Raw genomic sequence first — 23612 nt, forward strand, 5'->3', positions numbered from 1 at the left:
GCGGACCGCAAGACACCGACCAGATTCGTGACATCCAGTTTTAACTAATGACTTGTCCCTGGTCATCGTTGCCTATCAATGATGGAATATATGATTTGTGAAAACAACATCTCCCAACTTTCCATGCTCCGTCATTGCGTCATCGAGCTTCACCTCTGTTATTGTTATGAAAATGCGACCTCTAGCGGCGAAAATACATATTGTGCCTTTAATGTTATGCAGGGATACCCAAATATTTATTTATTTGTTTATTTTTTGTTAGTCCAATTCATTTGACAAAAAAAAAAAATTCACAGTTCTCTGCATTGTTATATTAAAGATCTTTATTTATCTCTAATATTCAGTTTGGTTTGGATTTGGACAACAGTGGTAAAATCAGTTTAGATTTTAGCTTAAGCTCACAACCGCTGTAAGAGCTAAATTATTACATAATTGATAATTATGATCAGTGTAAATTAGAGAAACCGCCTAAATTTAACGATCACATGGAATTGGAGTCAGATTAAACATGGAGCTAGATTAAAATTGAAACTAAATGCTGGTAAATTAAGTGAACTTTGCAGAAACGCTGTGAAAGGACCGAACATGCATTAAACCTTTAACCAGGCCACTGGACCTCGCATTTGGGCCGGTGGATGGATCCTTACACCGCCCAGCATCACCTGATTAATGTCTGTCTCTTGTGTATTTTACTTTGACAAGCAACACGTCACATTACTTTACACTTACTTCTAGTTATTTACTAAGATGCCTGAACATTTTTAAACTGGACTGTTTTGTTTTAAATCAGAATGGCGTTTGTATGGTATTATGCTCCTTGTGGTTTATTAAATACACTGTGCATTCATCAGCATGCATTTCTCCACTACAGTGGTTAAGTGTGAGCTACAGAATCCACTACAATCACACAGACACAATTGTGCAAACATAATTCATGTTGTAAATATATTTTATTTTAAACACAAATATTGTTTTAGAATGTGTATGCCAAATAATGCAATATCAGTAATTCATGAATTTTATTAGTGTAATCTATAGCTATTTCTTTTAATACAAAAGTAAACTGAAACATAGCAAATAATTTGCACTTTGTTTCAATGAACACTAAATATTTTCTCTTTTGATTCCTCCTTACAGACTAGAAAAAGAACACTGGCTCACAACTAGTCTAGGTGACATTAATTTAAGCTGACCCTCAACAGGAGGGAACCAGTAACTACCATCAGGTGACAGATCTGCACAAGAGCTTTACTACAGTGTATATGTCACGAATCCTGTCCATGGTCTTCGGTCTTCCCGTCACCAGAAGTTGCCTTCCTTCTGCATTGACTCTCACACTGCACTGACTGTTACATGTCACCCTGGACTACATTTCCCATGCTCCACTCACTGATTACGCACACATTTGCAGCCAATCACACACAGTATAAAAATATGAGGCCCCAACCATCATTCAGGGCAAATTATTGTTTGCGCATATCACTGTGTTAGTGATAACAACATTATGGAGCCACTCCGAGTGTTTCCTAGTTCCCTAGACCAGTTAAGTCTTGCTCATAGTCTGTTTTCCTGTATCTAGATCATTGCCTGGTTTATCTCGTCTTGCCTGTCAGCTGCCTGCCCTGGATTTATTGCCTGTCTTGCATTAACCTTGCCATTTTGGACTCTGTCCGCCCCTGGTTTGGATTATTGTCTGTCTATTTGGAGTACCCGTTTGCCTTGCCCCCTGGATTACATTTGCTGTCGATCGACCCTTGCCTGTTTACTGGACTGCCCTTGAGTCTTTCCTGTGCTATATCTGTTTGCTGGTGTATTAAGTGGTGACACCACAACACATCCAAGATGTTTAAAAGAAATTATAAACTGTAAAGACTCTTGAACATCATGTCCAGGTTTGAATCATTTGTAATTATTATATGACTTTGTTGCTAAATCTCAAAAAAAAAAAAAAAAAAACAAAACCCACAAATAAATAATGTTTGACCAAAAGTGATTTTTATTGTTATAATTGTGCTTTCATAATATGTAGATATGAATCCAGCTGGAAAAACGTATCAAAAGATGTCTTTCAGTTAGTCAAATAGCATATCAAAAAGCAAATAGTGGAGCTCTGCAGCCATCTACTGGTTAAAGTGATAATTATTTACTGAACTTTTTATTTACTCATGGAAAATTGTCCATGTTATCAATGTGGATAAAAACAAACAAACAAACAAACAAGCAGGCAAACAAAAAAACATTACAGCATTACAAAATGACATTTTACTGACTGGGATCTCTGGAGACCCCAACATCCTGAGTGTACACCCCAAACGAATATCTTACAGGGATAATGTGCATCTAAATACTGTCTTTAATCCACAGCTTTAACCCCCTCAGACCTGCTCTAGTTTAACTAGACTACAGACTACAGGAGCAAATCATGAACTCCAGGCCCATCAGAAGCATGACTAGAGAGTCAGAAATCTGCAAACCCCAATGGAGCTGTTATTACTCAAAAACCACAAACAAGAAAAAAAGTGGAAAATAAAGCAGGAAAAAAAAAGAGGTGATGACCAACTCATTGAACAAATACAATGTTATTATGTTCCATAAAGCTGTGACAAATGCTGTTGTGTGTTATGAAGTGTGATTCTCTTGGCTCTTTCCTGCAATTTAAGTAGCTAGAAGTAAGATGATGAAAGAGCTGATAAGGAAGAAGAACCTTTAAAGAACTAGAGGATTCGCTTGTATAAGGATCATTGTGTACTTAGAGAAGAAGCTGGACAGAAAACTGACACGTCAAAGACCTCCACGAAAATCAGCAATCTGCACAAAAACACAGAAGAATAAATGTATAAATCTGGTTGTTTTAATGAAGCAAATTCATTTACTAAAATATGAAAAAGGTACATTTTAAAACACAAAGTAGAAAACAGAATCACTCAAAAATAACCACCTCTTGTCACTGGCATATAAATTAATTACTTTACAGCCTAATAGATAATGTAACTCTAAAATGTTATATTAACACAAAACCTTATATATATATATATATATATATATATATATATATATATAAAGATAATTTCACAACTGATTAAATATATATATATATATATATATATTTAATCAGTTGTGAAATTATCTTTTTGTGGAATCTATTAGGCAGGCAAAAATACGAAGTAATAATAAGTAAGTAAATAAATAAATGAAAGTAATGGAGCAGCAGTGAAATCAATCCGCAGGACAAAGGGTTTTTTTCTGACCGATTGCAGAGCTGCAGGCTATGCACACATCAATGCAGTTCAAGTTTGGGTCCAGTCGGGTTCAAAAATGAATACCATTGGGTTGGGTCTAATTTCATTGGGTCTGTCTCGTGTTGGCTTTTTCTTTTAAAGAATTCATTTATTCACATCGGGTTCAGGTAAGAAGTGATTTGGGTCGGAAAGACTCGGAAGAGAGGAGCTGCAATAATGTGAAATATGTGAAAAATGTGCTTTTGAAACAATCAAGAATGAATTCCTTTTCTAGTACACCACAAAAACCAATTTAAGACTTCGTAAAAAGGCATACCGGACTCCTTTAAGTGGAATAAGTCTTTGTGTGTAACGACTACAGTACCTCAGTTTCAGAGATGAGCCGATTGATCTTCTTACAGGTGTAAAAAGAGGTCACTTCAACATGGCCACATGCCAACCAGCGTATCTCAAAGATCTCATCATGTTTCTTTAAAACATGTACATTTTTGATTCTGACAGCGTGAAACCATTAACATATTAAAGGACATTGATTCGAGTCAAAGAAATGAATAAAAATCATAATCAAATGGAAATTACTGAAAAAGCTACAACTCAGTCAAAGATAAAGTTATCTTGTGCATATTCTAGTTCATTCCACCAAATATCATGACAACATTTTCAAAACATCTAAGGCTAAACCAATACTGCAGACAAAATAGGCCTGTATGCATTTTTTTTGCCACATTTAAAAAACAAGATTTGAGCAATAAATCAGAATTGAGCACAAAGGCTTGTCAACTGTAGCCTGAAAGTGTTCTGCATGAAGTCAGAGCTGGTATTTTACAGCTAGTAGACCTCACTGAACAGCAGCTGCAGGTCCTTCATACTGTGATGTTTGTTTGTGGCTCGGCTGTTCTCGTTTTGTGTCTAAGAAACGACTGCAGCTCATTCTGCCGCTGTGCTTCTGCAAGCTCCTCTGTGTCATAAAAGAACAGAAACATTGACAAAATCTGATGCAGCTGAATGGATGAAACTGTGGTACGCAAGAGAAAAATTAAAGCCAAGATCAAAATGTAAATGGACCATAATCTCTTTTCTTGGTCTTATACAAAAAATCTTATTTTACTACGAAGCTCTGCACATGACATGAGGAAAAAAACAGATATTAACTTGTTCCTACAATTTACAACTCACAACTTTTTTACAATTTACAACTCAAATCGAGCGCACCACAACACACTCTGACTCAAACCAGAACTGCACACGTTTCGGATCAAAGCAGATGCAGGAATCTAGTGTGAGCGTAGAGCCTGGGGATAGTGAGACTAATGGATTTCCCGAGGGTAAAATCTGTTTAAAATATGCCGATCCTATGCATATTTGTTGTAGGTTCCAATATAACAATATGAACTGAAAAAGTTATGTATATTGTGACATTCTAAGAGCAGGCAGCCCAGGCCCTGAGACAGTAACCTTTTGTCTTTATGCAGTTCCTGAACATCTAGGAGGTTTTCCCAAGTTAAGTGTGAATTCTAAGCTCAAGGTACAACTGTGCCTTTTGTTCAAGCACCTATGCATTTGAATGACACTTGTATGCTAAATAGATCAAGGCTGGGAAAAATCTTTAACTGAGCTGTTTTCCTGTACCACATTTGCATGCTTTGTTTAGATTGATTCCACCTCTATGTACTCCTCCCCCTTCAAAACTATACTGTGCTGTGCTGAGATTTTATTAGATGACTTTGATGACTGCAGCGCCAAGCAGCGGGTATCTGAATAAAGAGAAACTTCTGCTTCAAGATATCCAAAATGTCTCCTGGTCTTTAAGAAGAAACAATTCACAACAATCCCAACCCTAACCCTAAACCTACCCCTTACAGAAAACATGTTTGCATCGTTACATTTTCAGATAAACATCATTTACTATTTGTAATAATTTTTTAACATTGTGGGGACCACAGGCCAATTTCAGGTTTTACTATCCTTGTGCGGACATTTGGTCCCCACAATGTAGCAAAAACAAGTACACACACATTGTGTTTCCATGTTTTATGGGGACATTCCATAGGCGTAATAGTTTTTATACTGTACAAACTATTTTTTCTGTTGCCCTACACCTTTAAAATATCCACGATGCAATTATCATGCTCACACACTCTCACACAGAGATATACTAGGGATGGGCGGATCGGTCCTGAAATATCGATACTTTCGATACTTACGTTGTATCGAAAGGATCAATCCTCACATAAAAATATAGACTCTATAGTGCATTTTTAACTATTAATTTTATTTATTTAGCAAGAATTTCGGTGCTAAAATAATCCTCTAAGAGGAACAACAGACTATTAGCAAATTATTGTGTAGGATAGAACTATTTCTCCTGCTCATCGGAACACAAGCAAATGCTGTAAGACAGAACCAATCAATCACAGATAGCGTTCGCTGCTGACACTTTACAGTGCTTGCTGAAGTAGAGCAAGAGAAGCAGCTATTTTCAACATCGATAATAATGAGATATTATGTTTGTTAAGTAGCAAATTATATTAGAATGATTTCTGAAGAATCATACGACACTGAAGACTGGAATAATGATGCTGAAAATTTAGCTTTGATCACAGATGCTTTTTAAATTACATTTTTCAAAATATTAAAATAGAAAATGGTTATTTTAATTGTTATATTTCCCAATATTGCTGTTTTTATTGTACTTTTGTTCAAATAAGCACAGCCTTGGCTAGCATGGTTAAAGACACATTACAAAATCATACTGACCTCAAACTTTGAAGTGTAGTGTACATGAAATATTTAGTTAATTATTTGTGCTAAAGTTTAACCTTTAAGGGTACAACAGTCTGGCAGCCTTGTACAAAAAATAACCATGGTTTTACTACAGTAACCACAGTTTTCTACATATTTGTGGTAAAACTACAGTAACAACAAATTTACCATGGTTAACACTCTCTCTCTCTCTCTCTCTCTCTCTCTCTCTCTCTTTCAGCTTGCTTCCTTTTACCACTGTTAACACTACAGGAACATTATTTTAACCATAATATTTGTAGCAAAAACCATGGCAATAATAACTAATAATTATTATTAAACATTTTAGTACTTATGTAACACCATGGTTGTTTTTCATCAGATACCCTCAAAGGTACACCTTTCTACCTTATCTGTCCTTAATGCATGTGTATTTGTATGGTACTAGTATGCTTTCTGGCTTTTAGGGGTAGAGAAGGTGCACCTTTGAGGTTACTGCCCCAGTAAAAGAGCTAAAATACAATTTTAGTACATTGTATTTCTGACAGTGTACACAAAAAAGGGCTTAATGTTTAAAACACATGACTTTCAAATATAATGTTAAGTGAATATAATTACCAATTGTATTCTTTTAATAATTTAAAAGATCAGTTTAGCTTAGAGGTATCGGTATTGATATTGGTGATACTGGGCCTGAAAATATCGGTATTTGATTGAAAATAAAGTAAGACCATCCCTAGAGTATACACAGTGCTCTCTTATAATTTGTCTTATTCCACAGCTCTGTGGAATACTTAATTCTGATTGGTCAGTCACTACATTCCAAGGTATGTTTTGTTTTGTTACCTCAGATTACAATATGAACAATTTTTAAGATGAAGAGACAGTGTAACAGCATTATTTTCACATGATATCATCTGAGAAGCGTTTCTGTCAGGACAGTGTGTTTTAGGGTTGGGAATCAATTCCTTTTATGTAATTTGTTTTAATGAAATAGTTCAAAACAATTCAGAGGTTTAGTGAAACTGGCACATGTTGTGAACAACTATAGGTTTTAGCAGCATTCAGACTAATATTAAGAGATAATAGATGCTGAATGATATCTTGGTTTGGGGCTGTGCCCCTTGATATAAAACACAGTTGCTGACCATATACATGTACTTGAACACATTTAACACTTGTCCATTCTTCAGCTATTCTGCATTCGATTACATCAAGCTTACAGGACGCATTTTGTGAGGTAAGTCTCTTTTTACTTTCTACCAATTGAATGGTCTTTAGAAGTTATAATGTTACAGCTACTTTTTTCATTTTCTGCTCACCAAGCCTGCATTTATTTGACCCAAAGTACAGCAAAAACAGTAAAATTTTAATTTTTTACTATTTAAAGTAACTGTTTTCTATTTAAAACAGTTTTCTATATTTCTATTTAAATGTAATTTATTCCTGTAATAATGTCTTTAATTTAGTCTATAATATATATTTAATGTACTGCAATTAGTAAGTTTATTAGTGTATATTTTTGAGAACTTTTTCCTCATTTCGGCAACAACTAGGCCTATTCACTGGATATGTCACTGCATGTGTTTAAATTCTAGAATTGCGGTGTGGTGTCATGATGGAGGTGGATGACATCTCGAAATCTAAAAATGTTTAAACGTATGCATACTTGTGCAAAGTCTGTTATTGTTTTGGACCCATGGATACATGCTTTCTTGAGTCTCTCAGAGCAAGCCCTTTGCTGAAAATGTGACACCCAGCTTCAGATCCTTCAAACATGGTCCTGCTTGAAGCAACAGAGAGACGCAGGATGATTTTATGGAGAAACTCTTGGAGATCGAAAAAATCTGTCGCATCCAATTCTATTCTCATCTCTGACCTTGCTACGAGGGTCGACGCAAAGTCAGAAGATACAGCTGCTAAGTCTGATAAAATGGACTCTCAGATGTTTTCTTTTGCTACAGAAAACAAACGCTTACGGGATAAAGTGGATGAGCTGGACACCTATAAGAGACGATGGAATCTAAGAAACTCAGGTATTCCGGAGGCTGATGGGGAGAATGTCAAAATGGTCATAATGGACATTTTTCTACATTAGAAAGCTCTAATGTTATTTGGAATTAAATGTAACAATTTCTGAATTAGATTGTCATCATAAAGCATTTTATAAGTGGAAATTTAATTACCCTTTTCTTTCTACTATTAAAATATGGACCGGTATTAATACGTTTCTGTTACCTAACAAGATTAGAGAACATCACTATAAAATTCTTCATATATATTATCCCTCTAATTCTTTACTCTCTTCTCTTTTACAACTTTACATCTCCTCACAATGCACATTCTGTAACTCTAATTTGGAAACAATATCACACTTAATTTTTGAATGTGATTATGCAGTTTTTGGAAAGAAATGTCTTGGCTTGTTTTCTCTGCTTACAACAAACTTTTTAGTTTTGAAATAATTAATGTACTGTTTTTGATTTGAGAGTTAGGATCAAAGGAGCTGGATGATATGTTAAAACTGTTAACTCTTTCGTGGCTTATTCCACCTTCATAATTGTACAGGTATTGATTGTATGCCCAACTTTAGGATTTTTTGTATTGATCTGAAACTATTTTATGAATCTCTCTGCTCATCATTTAATAAGCTGCTAAAACAACTGTATTGATGGGAAAAAAAAATAATGATTTCGAAATAAGGGTTACCTCCTACTTATTCTTAGAAGTTTAATTTTGCAAGTTTAACATTTTTATTTACATTTATTTATTATTTTATTTATTAATTTATTTATTTTTAAAAATATGTTTATGGTAAATTATTTATTCATCTTTCCTGTCTGCACTTTTTTATTATTATTATTATTATTATTTAGGTATTTATTGTGTTTGTATTTTGGTCGTGTCTGTATTTTATTGCTTTGCTTCAATCTGAGTCACACATTGTTCTTTTAGAAACTAATTCTGTTGTATCCCCTGTCAATGTTATCTGTTAAAAAATAATAGCTTCAAACGCGGCTCAACGAATCAGAATCAAGAACTGGAACTATCAAGTTTTATACAGATTATCTTAATATTAATAAATATTAATACATGAATTAATAAATTGATAAAATGTTAATATTAGAGGAAAAACACGCTGATCTTTTTTTCTGTTTGTAGTTTAATATATTGTTGGCATTAAAGCTTTCTGCAACAAAACATTACAACTGTGACTTTTACACAGAATCTCACACTCTTTCGTGATTTCTTAATATTTTCAGCACATCATTGGACAGCATGCATTTAATTATGCATCAACTCTGATTTCTTCTGCTGTATTGTGATTTTGAACGGGACATTTATTTTGGTCTGGTGATGTGACGTCATAAGTCTGTGCCGCGCTCCCGCATCTGTTGTGATTGGGCTGAAGAAAGGTTTGTGTTTTTAAGCGTTCACAGTGTTTACAATGATACAAAATGTTCAGCCAGTTTTGTAGTTTTTACAAGTGATGTAGAGTGGCATGTTTTATTGAATTTAACATTGTAATACTTTAGGTAACATTTATAGTTTGTATAAATAAAGTGCATCTGCACATGAGTAAATTGTGCGTCTTATTTCGCTCCCTATATAAAGCACCAGTTTACCGTGATGAGAGAAACGGAGCTTTTCGAAACTCCGAGTTAATGGAATCAATTGCATCACAAAATGATTCAGTGATTCGAAGCGTTCGAATCAGCGCACGCTGACCAACTCCTGCTGATCAAAACAGTGTAAATGCAACGAGAACACAAGAACAAACGTGTAAAGACAACAAAAGACCTGCACATGTTTTCATGGAAGTGGAATCAGTTAAATATAAATTATTAAGTACCAAATATGAATAATGAATTCCTAAATAAGAAATATCTATATAATTTGTGTGTGTTCCTTTATTAATATGCAGCTCTAATTTTGAGTTGTTTTTAATGTAGTTTTTTTTTTTTTTTTCAGGAAGCTTAAGACCATTCACTGACTCCCTTACCAGTGGAAGCTGATTGAGACACACCAAGAGATTTAGTTTGGATTTATTTTTCTTTCTGTTAATTATTCTGATCTTAAACAGGACAAAGTACCCAAACACACAGAAAAACTCCTGCTGGAGCAACTGAGATCCACTTGACACTATTATAAAGATGGTGTTTATTAAAGAGGAGAGCGAAGACATGAAGATTGAAGAAGCATTCAAACATGAAGAAACTGAGGAAAAACATGAAGAAACTGAGGAACAAACAGGTTGGTTTTTTATTCTCAGAGTTGAACTCACTCATTTGATCCTTATTAAAATGTCCAGCTCTACAGAAATGATGTTTTTGAAGAATATCATGAGTGTCCTAATTAAAGCGGTTTATGTGACATTGTGTTCACATGACAAGACAAATACTAATGCTGCCTTTTACTGAACCTGAGAAGATCCTACTTCATTTGATATTATTGGGGAAAATACTATGCAATTCCTAAACAAATATATTTTATGTAACATTAAACCCAATAGCTATTTCTGAATTGAAAGCCATCCATTTCTATCAGTTAATTTGTGGCTCATCTGTATGGGCATGTGGGCAGCACTGCAACAAAAGATATGTACATACTGAACAATCTTGCATTTAAACCATAAATGTGTTCAGCATTATTAAACATATTTTCCAGGTTTCTAGGCTTCAGCAGACACGTTGGCTATTGTTAGATTTTGCTGTATTTGGCTGGTCAGTCATTTGGGTGGGTATATAACAGTGGAAGGTTGCTTAAGTACTGAGGAGTTACAGCCATTAAAAGCCTTGTGTGTAATTAGCAGATTTTTTAAATTGACTGCTTGAGAAGTGATAAGAAGCTTTGTCAAGATGTGCGGGAAAAAAAGTGTATTACTTGTATATAGGGCTGGGCGATATGGCCAAACAATTATCACAATAATTTTTCATATCATTCCATATCGATAATTGTCACAATAAATTTAGAGTTTAAAGGCAGATTTTTGCTGCAATGTGAAAGTTGTAAAAACCAGATTATTAAAAATGGCTTTAACTTATTCTTAATGGTCAGAAGATGACAAACACTTCATGTTCTTTGAATTCACACTTTTTCCAGTCATTTTTCCTTAAAGGGGTCATCGGATGAAAAGTTCACTTTTACATGTTGTTTGTAATGATAAAAATCCATGCAGTGGTTTTTAATTAATCTGAAAAATAATATTCCCTTTTTCAAATCGAGCCATTCTCAGATGCCTGTCAGTGTGGCGTCACACCAACAGAGGCCGCTCCCATGATAGTTGATTGACATGAGCGTCTTACCTCAGATCAGCTGTCACAGACCGACCTCTTTGTTTCGATGCTGGAGCAGGGATGTAAGTTAGACAAGAATATCTCCGATTGAGCGATCGAGGTGTTGTGTTGCTGGATGTAATAATGAACGTAGTGGTCGCTATTTACTCCCGACATCTGAGCCGCTGAAGATGCAGTAGATTATGTTTGTTTGTGAATGGAATGCACCTCCCGATCTACATTTATCCGTCTGTGTTCATGTGAATCATTCGTGATCCAGCTTCACTTACAGCAGAAGTGTGTATAAGGGTTTTTTTTTATGAATCTTTGCAATCGTCTTGCCTAATAAAGTGCTAGTTAGCAAGTTTAGCAGCTAAATGCGGGTAAATGCAGCTAAAGTAAACAGGCTCATTTTTCTACAGAGAGAAGAGAGGGGCGAGGCGAGCAGAGCACATTTGCATTTAAAGCAGCCTCGACCAGAATGAGATTATTTTTGCAGAGCTGATTTTGGCAAGGTAAAAAAGGGTGTTGTTTTACACTACCATTGAAAATTTTTAACCAAAGTATTTTATAGACTTATAGACTCATATCTTGCCATCTTTTGTATGCGACTTTATTTGGAAATGAAAGTGATTTCCATATTTTATCCATTTAAAAGACGACAAGCGATCCCAGTTCTGCACATAAACGTAGTGCAATGTAGAATAAAAACAAGGCCGAATATTTGTGTCTGTGTTTCACTGCCCAATACCGTCTTTTGTGATTGGCCATAATACCAGACTGCAGCTAATAGAAATGCTTCTCTATTGATGCACGTCCTGCTTGTCACAGCACTGATCGTGAAAGCAGACTGCAGTTTTTGTAATTCGTTATAACAAACAAAGTGTAGAGACGATGTAAATAATAGATGTGTACAGTGTACAGTGTAGAGAGCTTCATTAATTAAACTGCAAGTTTGGGAGATCGCGATGAACTACGATAAGTGATAGTTTTTAAAGATTATAAAGAGAGTTTGCAAAAGAGAAATTGATTTTATACAACAGTTTTATACATTTGTGATTTTATACAAAAGTTAATATTAACTGACTGTTGTCTGATTGTGCTGTATTTCAACAAAAATAGTTCCAAACAAAGTCACAGCTGAGCTGCTGTGCATATATAGTATTTGACACAGCACTGTTTCATTTATGAATGAATTTACTTTTTTTAATCGATTGGATGAATGATTCAGTCACAAAGACTTTGACTTGCTGCCACCTACTGGTGGTTTCAGTTTTATTTATTTATTTTATTTTAGTAAGTGTAAATTGAGTCATTTAAACTGTTTAATATTTCTGTATTCAAAACTTTATATTTAAAACATTAATCTTATAACACTGTTATTATGAAATTCATTCCTCTGAATCTTGTCAAAAAATTTCATTTGACTGGTAACTTGTTCTTCCTGATTGTATCATATTATTTTTATTTAATGTATTGTTTACATTTTTTTGTCACAAAATATGACATATTTAATAAAGTTAGAAAAATGGCATTAAAAGTAAAAAAAAAAAAAAAAAAGGAACAATTCAACAAGTGAAGTATTGCTTTTTTTTTCTTCTTCTTTTTTTATACAAAGTTTTGGAAAAATAAATAAACCCAGAAAGTTTTGGAAAGTCATGGAAGTCAATTCCACAAATCTCTTTATAATAGAATTGTTTAATTACGTCTTGAATTTCAGATTGCACATATGGCTATATCGCATAGTTCTACTCATTCCTGCAGCTTTCGACTTTAAAATTATGGATATTCACACACTTATGCAGTAGCATATAGCATGTAGGTTTGAATTTCAAGTTATGTTTTAAAGTAGCCTAACGACCAAGTGGCAGACAGTGAGTTATGTTAGATCAATTTAGCCTTATAAAAACTAAAATAAAATCTATATATAAATTACTTAAAAAGCATATTACAATGTCTAAATGTTTAACCTAGACAAATGTTCAATTCAAAATTCAATTCAAATTTATTTGTATAGTGCTTTTCACAATACATATTGTTGCAAAGGAACTTTACACCAAATTGACATTTTTACAATATATGTAGTAGTAGCTTGATGTACATATGGAAGAGATGTGTGGTAAAGATCAATTAATGATGTAATTAAACAGACAAAGAACACTATAAATTAGTAAAAGAATTCTGTATGTTGTTTCAGGGTTGGTATCATCTGAAGTCCTCTGTGGGGTTGGCATCATTTCTTCTTAAGTGTTCTGGATCCAGACTGGAGCTTGTGAATTCCTAGGCAGAAACAGAGAACAAATAGGAACATAATTAGCGTAGCTGCTGTTCAAACTAAGAAAAGGAAGATTTGTTAAACCAGAGCTAAAAGATTAATAATGAACATTTGATCAGATATAACTGCAGGAAAAGTTTATGAGATGCATTATTTGAATGCTTGGCTAAAAAGATGTGTCTTTAATCTAGATTTAAACACAGAGAGTGTGTCTGATCCCGAACATTATCAGGAAGGCTGTTCCAGAGTTTGGGTGCCAAATGTGAAAAAGCTTTACCTCCTTTAGTGGACTTTGCTATCCTAGGTACTACCAACAGTCCAGAGTTTTGTGACCTTAGGGAGCGTGATGGATTGTAGCATGGTAGAAGACTAGTTAGGTACGCAGGAGCTAAACTGTTAAGTGCCTTATAGGTAAGAAGTGCTATTTTATAGCTGATGCGGAACCTAATAGGTAGCCAGTGCAGAGACTTTAAAATTGGGGTAATATGATCATATTTTCTTGACCTGGTAAGGACTCTAGCAGCTGCATTTTGGACTATCTGTAGCTTGTTTATTGAAGATGCAGGACAACCACCTAGTAGTGCATTACAATAGTCCAGTCTAGAGGTCATGAATGCGTGAACTAGCTTTTCTGCATCAGAAACAGGTAACATGTTTCGCAGCTTGGCAATGTTTCTAAGATGGAAAAATGCTGTTTTTGTAACATGGGAAATATGATTTTTAAAGGACAAGTTGCTGTCTAATATAACACCCAGGCTTTTGACTGTAGTTGTAAATTGTAAGTCAAAAGATTCTGTGTATTGTTTTTTGGTCCAATAAGTAATACCTGTCTTATCTGAATTTAATAGCAGAAAATTATTGGTCATCCAATCTTTTAAATTTTTAACACACTCTGTTAACTTCATCTGGTCTTGTTGACATATATAGTTGAGTATCATCAGCATAACAAATGTGTGCTCTTTAGGCATGTATTCAATCATTTGTACCGAGAGTGAAAGCTAAAGCGCGCTTTACAGGGCGAGGCGGCAGCACCATCACTTGCATTTTTTTTCTTATAACAGTGAAAACAACTGTAATTTTTTGCTCATAAAGGTAAGAGTAAAATATCATTCGGGACTGTTACGGGTCTACTTTTATTTGTGTGCACTCACAATATCAGCATACGTTGTGCTGTTTTTAGAAAACAGGATGCACTTTCTGCCTTCTCGGACTTGAGCAGAACAAAAATGAGCCTAAACTTAGCGGATATTCTGTTTCCCCTGGACCCAACACATTCATCATTGTAATTTACATTTTTTTGCGGCAAGCTTTATTGCATGCACATTAATGCGAAACTCTTCCAGCATTCGCTGCTGCTGGCAGGATACTAAACACCGTCAGCGCCATTCTTGACAGTCACGGTAGTCTTCATGACCATAATAACTGATGGATATCTAAAATATAAAAATAAGGAGGACGACTGAAACAATCCCGATGCCCAGCCCGCAGGCTAAAATGCAAGGTGCAGCTTGTTGCGTTTAAGCGGCAAAAATAGCCTACACATAAAATGACATTAAAATGACCATCCTGGCAAGTATTTTCATAAGCATTGTCGGGTTTTTCTTAAGTAAATGTAAACAGTTGCAAAAGAGAAGAGTTTCCAAAATGAAATTCAGGGGCCGGTTGCACCAGCTGGGCGTACACCCAGTTGTAAGACTAGGCTGGACGTAAATTCGCCTTAAGTTGTGCGTAGAATTTATACCCGTTGCACCATCTCGGCGTAGTGCTACGTCTGAGACCAAATATTACGCCTTTTCAAAGGTAGGTGTAAAGTGAAAAGCATCGACTTGTTTGCATAGTGATAATAAACATTGTAAATAAAAACAATAAAAGACAATGGCGCATCTGATATACAGGCTACACGATCGGCGGGCTTTCAGGCGTGAAAGAATAAAGAGAGACCGCATTAATCCTTTAGATATATATGGAGACAGAGAACTTATTGAAAGGTTTCGTTTCAGCAGGGTTGAACTGTTAGAATTAATCAACGAGTTTACAGCATGTAACAGACAGGAACGGAGCGCTGTCCCCAACACTGCAGGTGCTGATATCTCTTCGATTTTATGCCAGTGGATCTTTCCAAAATACATGTGCTTATATGGTATATGTAAGTAGAAGTACAGCCTGCCGGGCGATACGATGAGTGTCTCTGGCCCTTCAAAATTGGGTTCAAAAACACGTTCGTCTGCCCACCCAGGAGGAGGCCACACGCACCAAAGACAAATTTCGAAAAGATTCCGGCAAATTCGGTATTTTTGGATGTATCGATGGTACTCACGTGCGCATTCAGGCGCCATCTAAGAATGAGTATCTTTTTGTAAATAGAAATGGCTATCACTCAATGTGCAGGTTGTGTGTGATGCAAACATGAAATTAATAGATGTGGTCACGGGGTGGTATGGGTCTGCACATGACGCACACATCTTGAGGGAAAGCACACTGGCAAAATTGTGTGATGAAGGACGGCTTTCTGACATAATGCTGGGCGACAGTGGCTACCCTTTAAAGAAGTGGTTGATGACACCTGTCATGGTACCCCAAACGGAGCAGGAAAGGCAATACAACTATGTGCACTCATAAACGAGGTTGATCATTGAGCACTGCATAGGAGTCCTCAAGTGCAGGTGTGTGGCTAATGTGTGGTTTAAATATGAAACAGGCTTCAGGCCAATTTTCACGTCATAGCTCTATTTTTAAATGTTTCCAGTGCAAGTGATCGCGCTGGCGCCTCCATTTCGTGTGAAGCGCGTTTTAGCTTCCACTCCCCGCACATTGGATAAGCGTCTAACAGTGCACATTTATTTGGGTTTAATGTTTAAACTAACATTGTGATATGCTTGAGCTGTTTTATACCTATAGATTTAATTTTAGGCAAGTCGTGATGATCTGAGAGGCTAAACTGATCAAACATTACTGGCTGATCGACTCACTGCCTGCCGCTGGAGGCTTGGTCGTTACTTTAAAAAAAAAAAAAAAAAACTTGCATTTAACAAATAAAAAAATGCTCCAAACGTTTTTCTAAATTAACTTAATAAAATAACGAAACGAAATACAATCACTTTGCTATTTCATATACTACTGTTTCAGCTATTAAAATATCTAATTATTATAAGTTGTTTTGGGAGAAGGGGAAAAAAAATACAGACTCGGGCCAAGAATTCTGATGAGCTGTCGGACAAAGGCCAGGCCTAGATTTTAGGCCTGTGCAGGGCTCTAATTAAAGAGTAATATTGGAGATTTTACCAGAAAAGATTTAGAGAAAATATTAAATAAGTTTAATGTTATTATAGATTACAAAAGGATTTATAATTAAATACAGCCGAAAGGACATCTATCCCCATCCCCCCTCCAAGCTAGAGACCCCGCAGTGAATTTTGGCCAATTTCATCACTGGTCATTACTATTATTATATTAAGTGGAATAACAATTTTTGAAATTTGTTAAGATTGAACAACTCTTGTGTACAAGTTGTTGGTTTTGATGTTTGTTGCTTTGCGCCATTAAAACTGGTTTTAACTTGCATTTGTCTTTTTTTCTTTAGAATTTATGTCACTAAAAAAGGAGATTCAAGAATTTGATGAAAAGGAAGATAAAGATCATGATTTTATAACTGGAGAAATGCCATTTAGGTGCTCACAGACTGAAAAGACAGAAATAAGAGCTCATAAGACTGCAAAAAGAGGTTATTTCACCTGCCAACAGTGTGGAAAGTGTTTCAAAAGATCTGGAAACCTTAATTCCCACATGAGAATTCACACTGGAGAAAAGCCTTACACATTCCTTCAATGTGGATTAAGTTTCACTCTTAAAGAAACTTTAAGAATGCACATGAAAGTTCACACCGGAGAAAAGCCTTTCACCTGCAAACTGTGTGGAAAGAGCTTCAATCGAAAATCAAGCCTTAGAAACCACTTGAAAATTCACAGTGAAGAGAAGCCATACACATGCTCTCAATGTGGAAAACGTTTTACACATAAACAACATCTTGATGTCCACATGAGAATTCACACTGGAGAGAGTCCCTTTACCTGCCAACAGTGTGGAAAAAGTTTCACTCAAAAAGGAACCCTTAACAGGCACATGGGAATTCACACTGGGAAGAAGCCTTTTTCCTGCCAACTGTGTAGAAGAAGCTTCACTCGTAAAATAGTTCTTGAAAGGCACGTTAGAATTCATACTGGAGAAAAGCCTTACACCTGCGGTCAGTGTGGGAAAAGTTTCTGTCAACATGGAAACCTCATAGTCCACATGAGAATACACAATGGAGAAAATCCCTTCATCTGCCATCAATGTGGAAGAAGTTTCAATCATAAAGGAAGCCATAACAGGCACATGAGAACTCACACTGGAGAGAGGCCTTAAACCTGCCCCCATTGTGGAAAAAGTTTTGACCGACATGAAAACCTTAAAGTCCATATGAAAATTCACCGTCCAGTTTAAAGGCTTTTTTTCCTGGATGTATTGTAATAACACTAACTGCACCGTGGTTTAGCATAAATCCCTGCTGAAAAAAACCCCAGCTTGAACCAGCCTAGGCTGGTTGACTGGTAGCTGTTTTAAGCTGGAAGTTGCAGCTAAGACCAGCCTGAAGTTGGCCAAAACCCCTCTAAAACCAGCCTGCTGACTAGCTAAGCCCAGCCTGGATGAGCAGTGAAAACCAGCCAGCCAGCTTAAGCTGGTTTTAGCTAGTTTTTTCCGCAGGGATATGAAATGTAAATAGAACTTTATTATATTAATGTAGTCATGTATTACTGCATTAAAGAGGTTCTTTCACCACTTGTTAACACTCCAATCCATCTCAGATCCCTCAGAAGTGAATTGAACCGAGACCAACTCAGGAGGTGATCTTTCATTTGAAGGTACGGTTCGCTAAAAACGTGCATTGTAAACATTGGTCATCAAATGTCTCCATAGAAATCAGCTGTTCAAAATGGCTGCTGCTTCTGGCAGATTTGAACAAATTATTCACTCACAACGTACTCTCAAAACTGTAAGAGAGACGCAGATGTGTGCCTTTCAGTTTCAACTTTTTAGAGATTTATTTTTGGTGTTTTTGCCTTTATTTGATAGGACAGTAGTTAAAGGAGAAGTCCACTTTCAAAACAAAGATTCACATATAATGTTCTCACCCCCTTGTCATCCAAGATGTTCATGTCTTTCTGTCTTCAGTCGTAAAGAAATTATGTTTTTTGAGGCAAACATTTCAGCATTTTTCACCATATAATGGACTGATATGGTGCCCTGATTTTGAACTTCCAAAATGCAGTTTAAATGCGACTTCAAACGATCCCACATGCGGTTGTAAACAATCCCAGTCAACGAAGAAGGGTCTTATCTAGTGAAACGATATAATACAATTTATATACTCTTTAATGTCAAACACTCGTCTTTTTTTTTTTTTTTTTTTTTATGAAAATAACCGATCATTTCGCTAGATAAGACCCTTTTTCCTCAGCTGGGATCGTTTGAAGCCGCATTTAAACTGCATTTTGGAAGTTCAAACTCAGGGCACCATATCAGTCCATAAAAACATTTTTTTATGACTGAAGAAAGAGAGACATGAACATTGAGCATAAACTAAATCAGTAGTTCCCAAACTTTCTCTGCCGGGCCCCCCTTTTGCAGAATAAAAAAAAAGATTAAGCCCCACCCCCGAATTTACACATACACATAAACACAACTTCAGAAGGATTTATTTGAAACTTAATAATTAAGATTCAGTGTGTCATAACTTACTGAAAAAAATTAAATAAATAAGGAGCTAGTCACTTACAGAGTAGAAACATTAAAAGTAAAGCATGCAGCTTTACTATGTACTATTTTTTTTGTACTATGTAACAGCATTCATTGTTTTTTAAACAGATTTTCTCATATTTTCTTCTCTTTGTTGTAGTTGCAATCTTTGAAGTAGATTCACCTACTTTACGTTTACCTGGCACTTGTTGTCTTTTGAAAAACTTGTCTGTGCTTAGAGCAGAACTACTATGCATCATTCATTCATAATTTTACTTTGCTAATGGCAGTTCTCATTTCTGATATCAGCTGCACCATCTAGTGGTCTGTTATTTTACGACAAAAACCGCTACAACTGATTACAGACAGCTGTAGCGGGTACTGCAAGTCTTGAGGTAATAAAATATGATGAAATTCATATTTTGTGTTGAATTATTTACATATGTGGCAAGTAGCCATATAATAAGCAAGATAATTTCACAGTGGGGTCTTGTATCACCCTGAAAACGTTTATTTTTACATAAAAATCTAGGGATGTAACGAAATGAAAATTCTTGGCTGAAACTGAAACTGCTTTGTAATATTTATTATTTTATTAATTAATATAGTCATTTTGTAAGACCTTTTAATTTAACTCAATAATATTAATGATACTGAATAAAAAAAATCACAAGCCAATAAAATAACCACGTTTATTGAAAGTAGCAATAAAATTGGATAGAAAATACATGGATATTAAATCTCAATATATTATTTTTATTCACTTCAGTGAAACAGAATCAGATCTAACTTTTTTGACTAATTATCAAAATATTGTATAGTCCTACAAAGCTATTATTATCAGAGCATGTGAGCAGAGCATACTGTCACGAGAGGGTCGCGTCATTTTACCAGCGTTGTCCAGTACAGCAGTACTACAGCATGTTACAGCACAGTATGCAATGCTATTGCAAACAGGAAGAAGTATACATAGACATTTTCTGTCGGCGCGTTATTTGAGCGGTATTTGTATTTCTGTTGAGCATAAGCGGTACGCGAGTGGAGCATTTATATGGGCCGTGAGCAACTCAACGGAACGTACATTCATAGGGCAGAATATTGAGCGGAGCATCACACATTGAGTGGTGTGCACTGAATACTGCCGGACTGCGCGGCAGATATTTTCGGCCGTTTATCTCTTTCGAATTTCTATAAAAATCGGCTGTACACTAGCCTTGCTGCACCCCCCTTGTCATAACTCCGTGCCCCCCAGTTTGGGAACCACTGAACTAAATGAACATTATCTATAAATTGTTGTTCTGAAAGTTCTCCTTTAAGAATGTGTCAATTAATGTAGACTGTCGTTCTAATTACTTTGTGTAATAATAAATATAAACATATTTTGGTTTACAAACTGTGTCGTTTTAATCAGTTAGTGACGTTATTGTTTTGGAAAGGAAAAAAAGGGAAAGATGGTGACGTGTGGCGACCCATATTCTGAATTTGTGCTCTGCATTTAACCCATCCAAGTGTATACACACACAGTAGTGAGTAGTGAACAAACACCCGGAGCAGTGGGCAGCCATATTGCTATTGCTGTGGCACCCAGGGAGCAGTTGCTCCAGGGACTCACCTCAGTTTTGGTATTGAGGGTGGAGAGAGCGCCAGTTATTCACTCCCCCAACCTTCAATCCCTGCCAAACCTGGGACTCCAACCTGCAACCTTTCGATTACAAGCCCGACTCCTTACCCATTAGGCCACGGCTGCCGCGTTACGTTAAGTGTTTACAGTTTAACAGCTAAACTTTAGCAGTGGGCACAGTTTACTTGCGTAAGTCTTAAACAAAATGTTTTATGTCATTATTTTAAGAACAGATTGGAGCATTATAGTATTGTTTTGGTGTCATGCTTTGTCAATGGTAGCCAGGGTGCCAGCTTCTGACAACCCGCCCAAAGCTAGCGCAATCGTGCTTTGAGGGGGTCCCCCATTAAAAATTGTGTTCTAGAGTGTAAATAACACATTTTTTGTTGGGGTTTCTCTGGTAAATTCGCATTCCAGGGGCTAAATATGACATTATTGGGGTTGCTTCAATGCACTCTTAATAATAAAGCCTGCATTTGGATTCCCAACTTTGTTGTCGCCTCCCTCATTACTCAGTGAATGCTTTTGGTTCATCCAACAAACTTTTTTACTGGCAAATGTCATAGACTCTGTTTAGACATGAGATTACATGCTCTTTGTTAAATGCAAGTAAAACACTTTGCATTAGAGCCCAGCTATAATTGGTTTCCACCTGCAGGGTGTTTTTTTGCGTCTATCATAAAAAATGCAGTGTAAACTGCATCAGCCAGAATGTAATGGGAGGAAACTAATGTATATTGGACAACACTGGAGATCATCCTGTCCTCCTCCTGCAAGTGTAAGGAAGTAGTGTAGCACATTTTCTGCTTGATTTGAATTTTTTTTCAAACAAGTCCTCCAATAGCATCAAGGCAGAGGGTGACAGGATACTGTCTAATACGTGATATGTGCACATAATATGTGTACTAACCCTTCAGGATATGATACTACAACTTTTAAACAATTTATTTCTGCTTTTTCAATATTTTATGTTTATTTAAATTGAAAAACATTTCCAAAAGCCTGGCAGTACACCCACCATCTGTCAAGCACCTTACCTACAATGAAGAAGTGTTATTGTGAAAAACCCATTCTCATATTCAGGAAGGACATAGATGTTTCACACTGGACAAAGACTCTATCCATTTGCAGAGGAGTCACATGGGTAAGTGTAAAACAATTCAGTTTTTTTGCCAGAACACTGTGTGCTTCCATCTATCCACCTCTTTTAAAGAAAGAGGCTTCCTGGCAAACTCTTGGGACGTAAAAGAACAGAGAGCAAAGTCTATCCCAAATCCTACACACAGAAAAAAAATGGTGCTTCAGCGGTTCTTTGGTGTGATTGTGGTGCTATATAGCACCGTTAGTGTATAAAGAACCGGTCAAGCCCCTGTCTGGTTCTTCAGCGGTTCTTCAGTGGTTCTTTGGGGTCGTTAAGGTGCTATATAGCACCACTGCCATACAAAGAATAAGGATCTCTAACTCTCTCTTAAACTCTTCAGTTGGGGAAAGGATTAAAAACAACATTAACATACAGTGTATTTCCTGAAGATCTTTTTGCCCCTAAGGCCCCCATAAGGAAATATTTCCCACATAAGACCTTTTGACCTTAGAAAAGCATAAAAGTGATTCAAGACATTTTGCCATTGTAGTAAATATATTTACTACTATTGTAGTAACACAAGCCCCTATGATTGTTTCTATTGAGCACCATTTTTGTTGAAGTAATAAAATGCTATACACAGCAAAATCCCCAGTGTTAATTTAACACTCTGAGTGTGGACACATATAAACACTGAAGCAGTGTTGAAGTTAACGAGATAATTAGGTGATTAACGAAGTGATGATTGATCATTATTGAAGACACCTGATGCTAATAAGCAGAATCACCAAAGGAGAAAGCCAAATTTTTTAAGAAACCATTATAGTGGTCAGTGTTTGCATTAGTTCAGCTCTTGACCCTTAAATCATCAAAATTAGGTCTTGTTTGGCTGCAATTACTGAGTTATAACAGCCAGACAAGCCAAGAGCAAAAGTCAATAAGATGGCATTGACTGCGCTTGACTTAATCATCGTATAGTGACTTGAGTATTTGACATAGAATTTCCTTACAGATTACAAAAAAACTGTGAACAAAAGATCAATTAGTTTTGCCATAATCAGACAGATGATGAAAAAAAGTTTATCTTAATTTAGACACACAGACAAGAAGAATCAGTGTGAGAATCACAACAACGGTGACCATAAAAAAGCGTGTTGTAGCCAATCAGAACTCATCCATGACTCCCATCATGCATTGCGGCATGAATAAATTATGAGAGTTCAGAGTTGATCTGTTTATCTGAATATGCCATTTGTCACCATTGTTGAGATTCATGGGCTGGTTCTTGATGTCTGTGTGTGCCTAGGTGAAACACTTTTTTTTTTTAAAAACAGGTTGTAAAAAGAATCTTTCCAAAATGTATAGGAAGTGCTGGATCTTCTGTGGATTGTCAAGGCTATTACAATAAGCAAAAAAAAAAAAAACCTAACTTAGAGATTAGACTCTAGGTGATTTACGTCAAACAATGAATATGTTAAAAAATAATCACCTGGTGACTTGAGCTTTTGGCTTGTCTGGCTGTTTCAACTCAAATACAGCAGCCAAACAAAATCTAGTATTAAAGATTTAAGGGTCAAGAGCCCAACTAATGCAAACACTGACCACT

General features: G+C 36.0%; 2 protein-coding genes across 5 annotated transcripts in view; both read left to right on the forward strand.

Annotated features, from left to right (window-relative positions):
• The window catches only part of LOC127160883 (NACHT, LRR and PYD domains-containing protein 3-like), a 54616-nt gene extending 52669 nt beyond the window's left edge, over positions 1-1947 (forward strand). For all 3 annotated transcript variants that reach the window (XM_051103524.1, XM_051103525.1, XM_051103526.1), the window contains one exon: positions 1138-1947. In XM_051103524.1, coding sequence (XP_050959481.1) covers positions 1138-1192 — 55 coding nt within the window. In that variant the 3' untranslated portion in view covers positions 1193-1947. The remainder of the gene's footprint in view (positions 1-1137) is intronic.
• A 7393-nt stretch (positions 1948-9340) lies between these two features.
• On the forward strand, positions 9341-18970 carry LOC127160888 (gastrula zinc finger protein XlCGF8.2DB). 2 transcript variants are annotated; one of them, XM_051103533.1, is made up of 3 exons: positions 9341-9397; positions 9954-10235; positions 17113-18970. In XM_051103533.1, the coding sequence occupies exons 2-3, from the start codon at positions 10136-10138 to the stop codon at positions 17931-17933; spliced, it is 921 nt and encodes a 306-aa protein (XP_050959490.1). In that variant the 5' UTR covers positions 9341-9397; positions 9954-10135; the 3' UTR covers positions 17934-18970. The 2 variants fall into 2 exon arrangements, with proteins under 2 accessions (XP_050959490.1, XP_050959489.1); XM_051103532.1 differs by lacking the exon at positions 9341-9397 and adding an exon at positions 9497-9811.
• Positions 18971-23612: the final 4642 nt, after the last annotated feature.

This window comes from Labeo rohita, unplaced genomic scaffold (assembly GCF_022985175.1).
Source record: "Labeo rohita strain BAU-BD-2019 unplaced genomic scaffold, IGBB_LRoh.1.0 scaffold_49, whole genome shotgun sequence".
Lineage (NCBI taxonomy): Eukaryota > Metazoa > Chordata > Actinopteri > Cypriniformes > Cyprinidae > Labeo > Labeo rohita.

Coding starts and splice junctions, on each gene's coding strand:
- LOC127160888 (XM_051103533.1), top strand. CDS start 10,136: ATGGTGTTTATTAAAGAGGAGAGCGAAGACATGAAGATTGAAGAAGCA. Junction 10,236..17,112: donor AGAAACTGAGGAACAAACAG/GTTGGTTTTTTA, acceptor TTTTTTCTTTAG/AATTTATGTCACTAAAAAAG.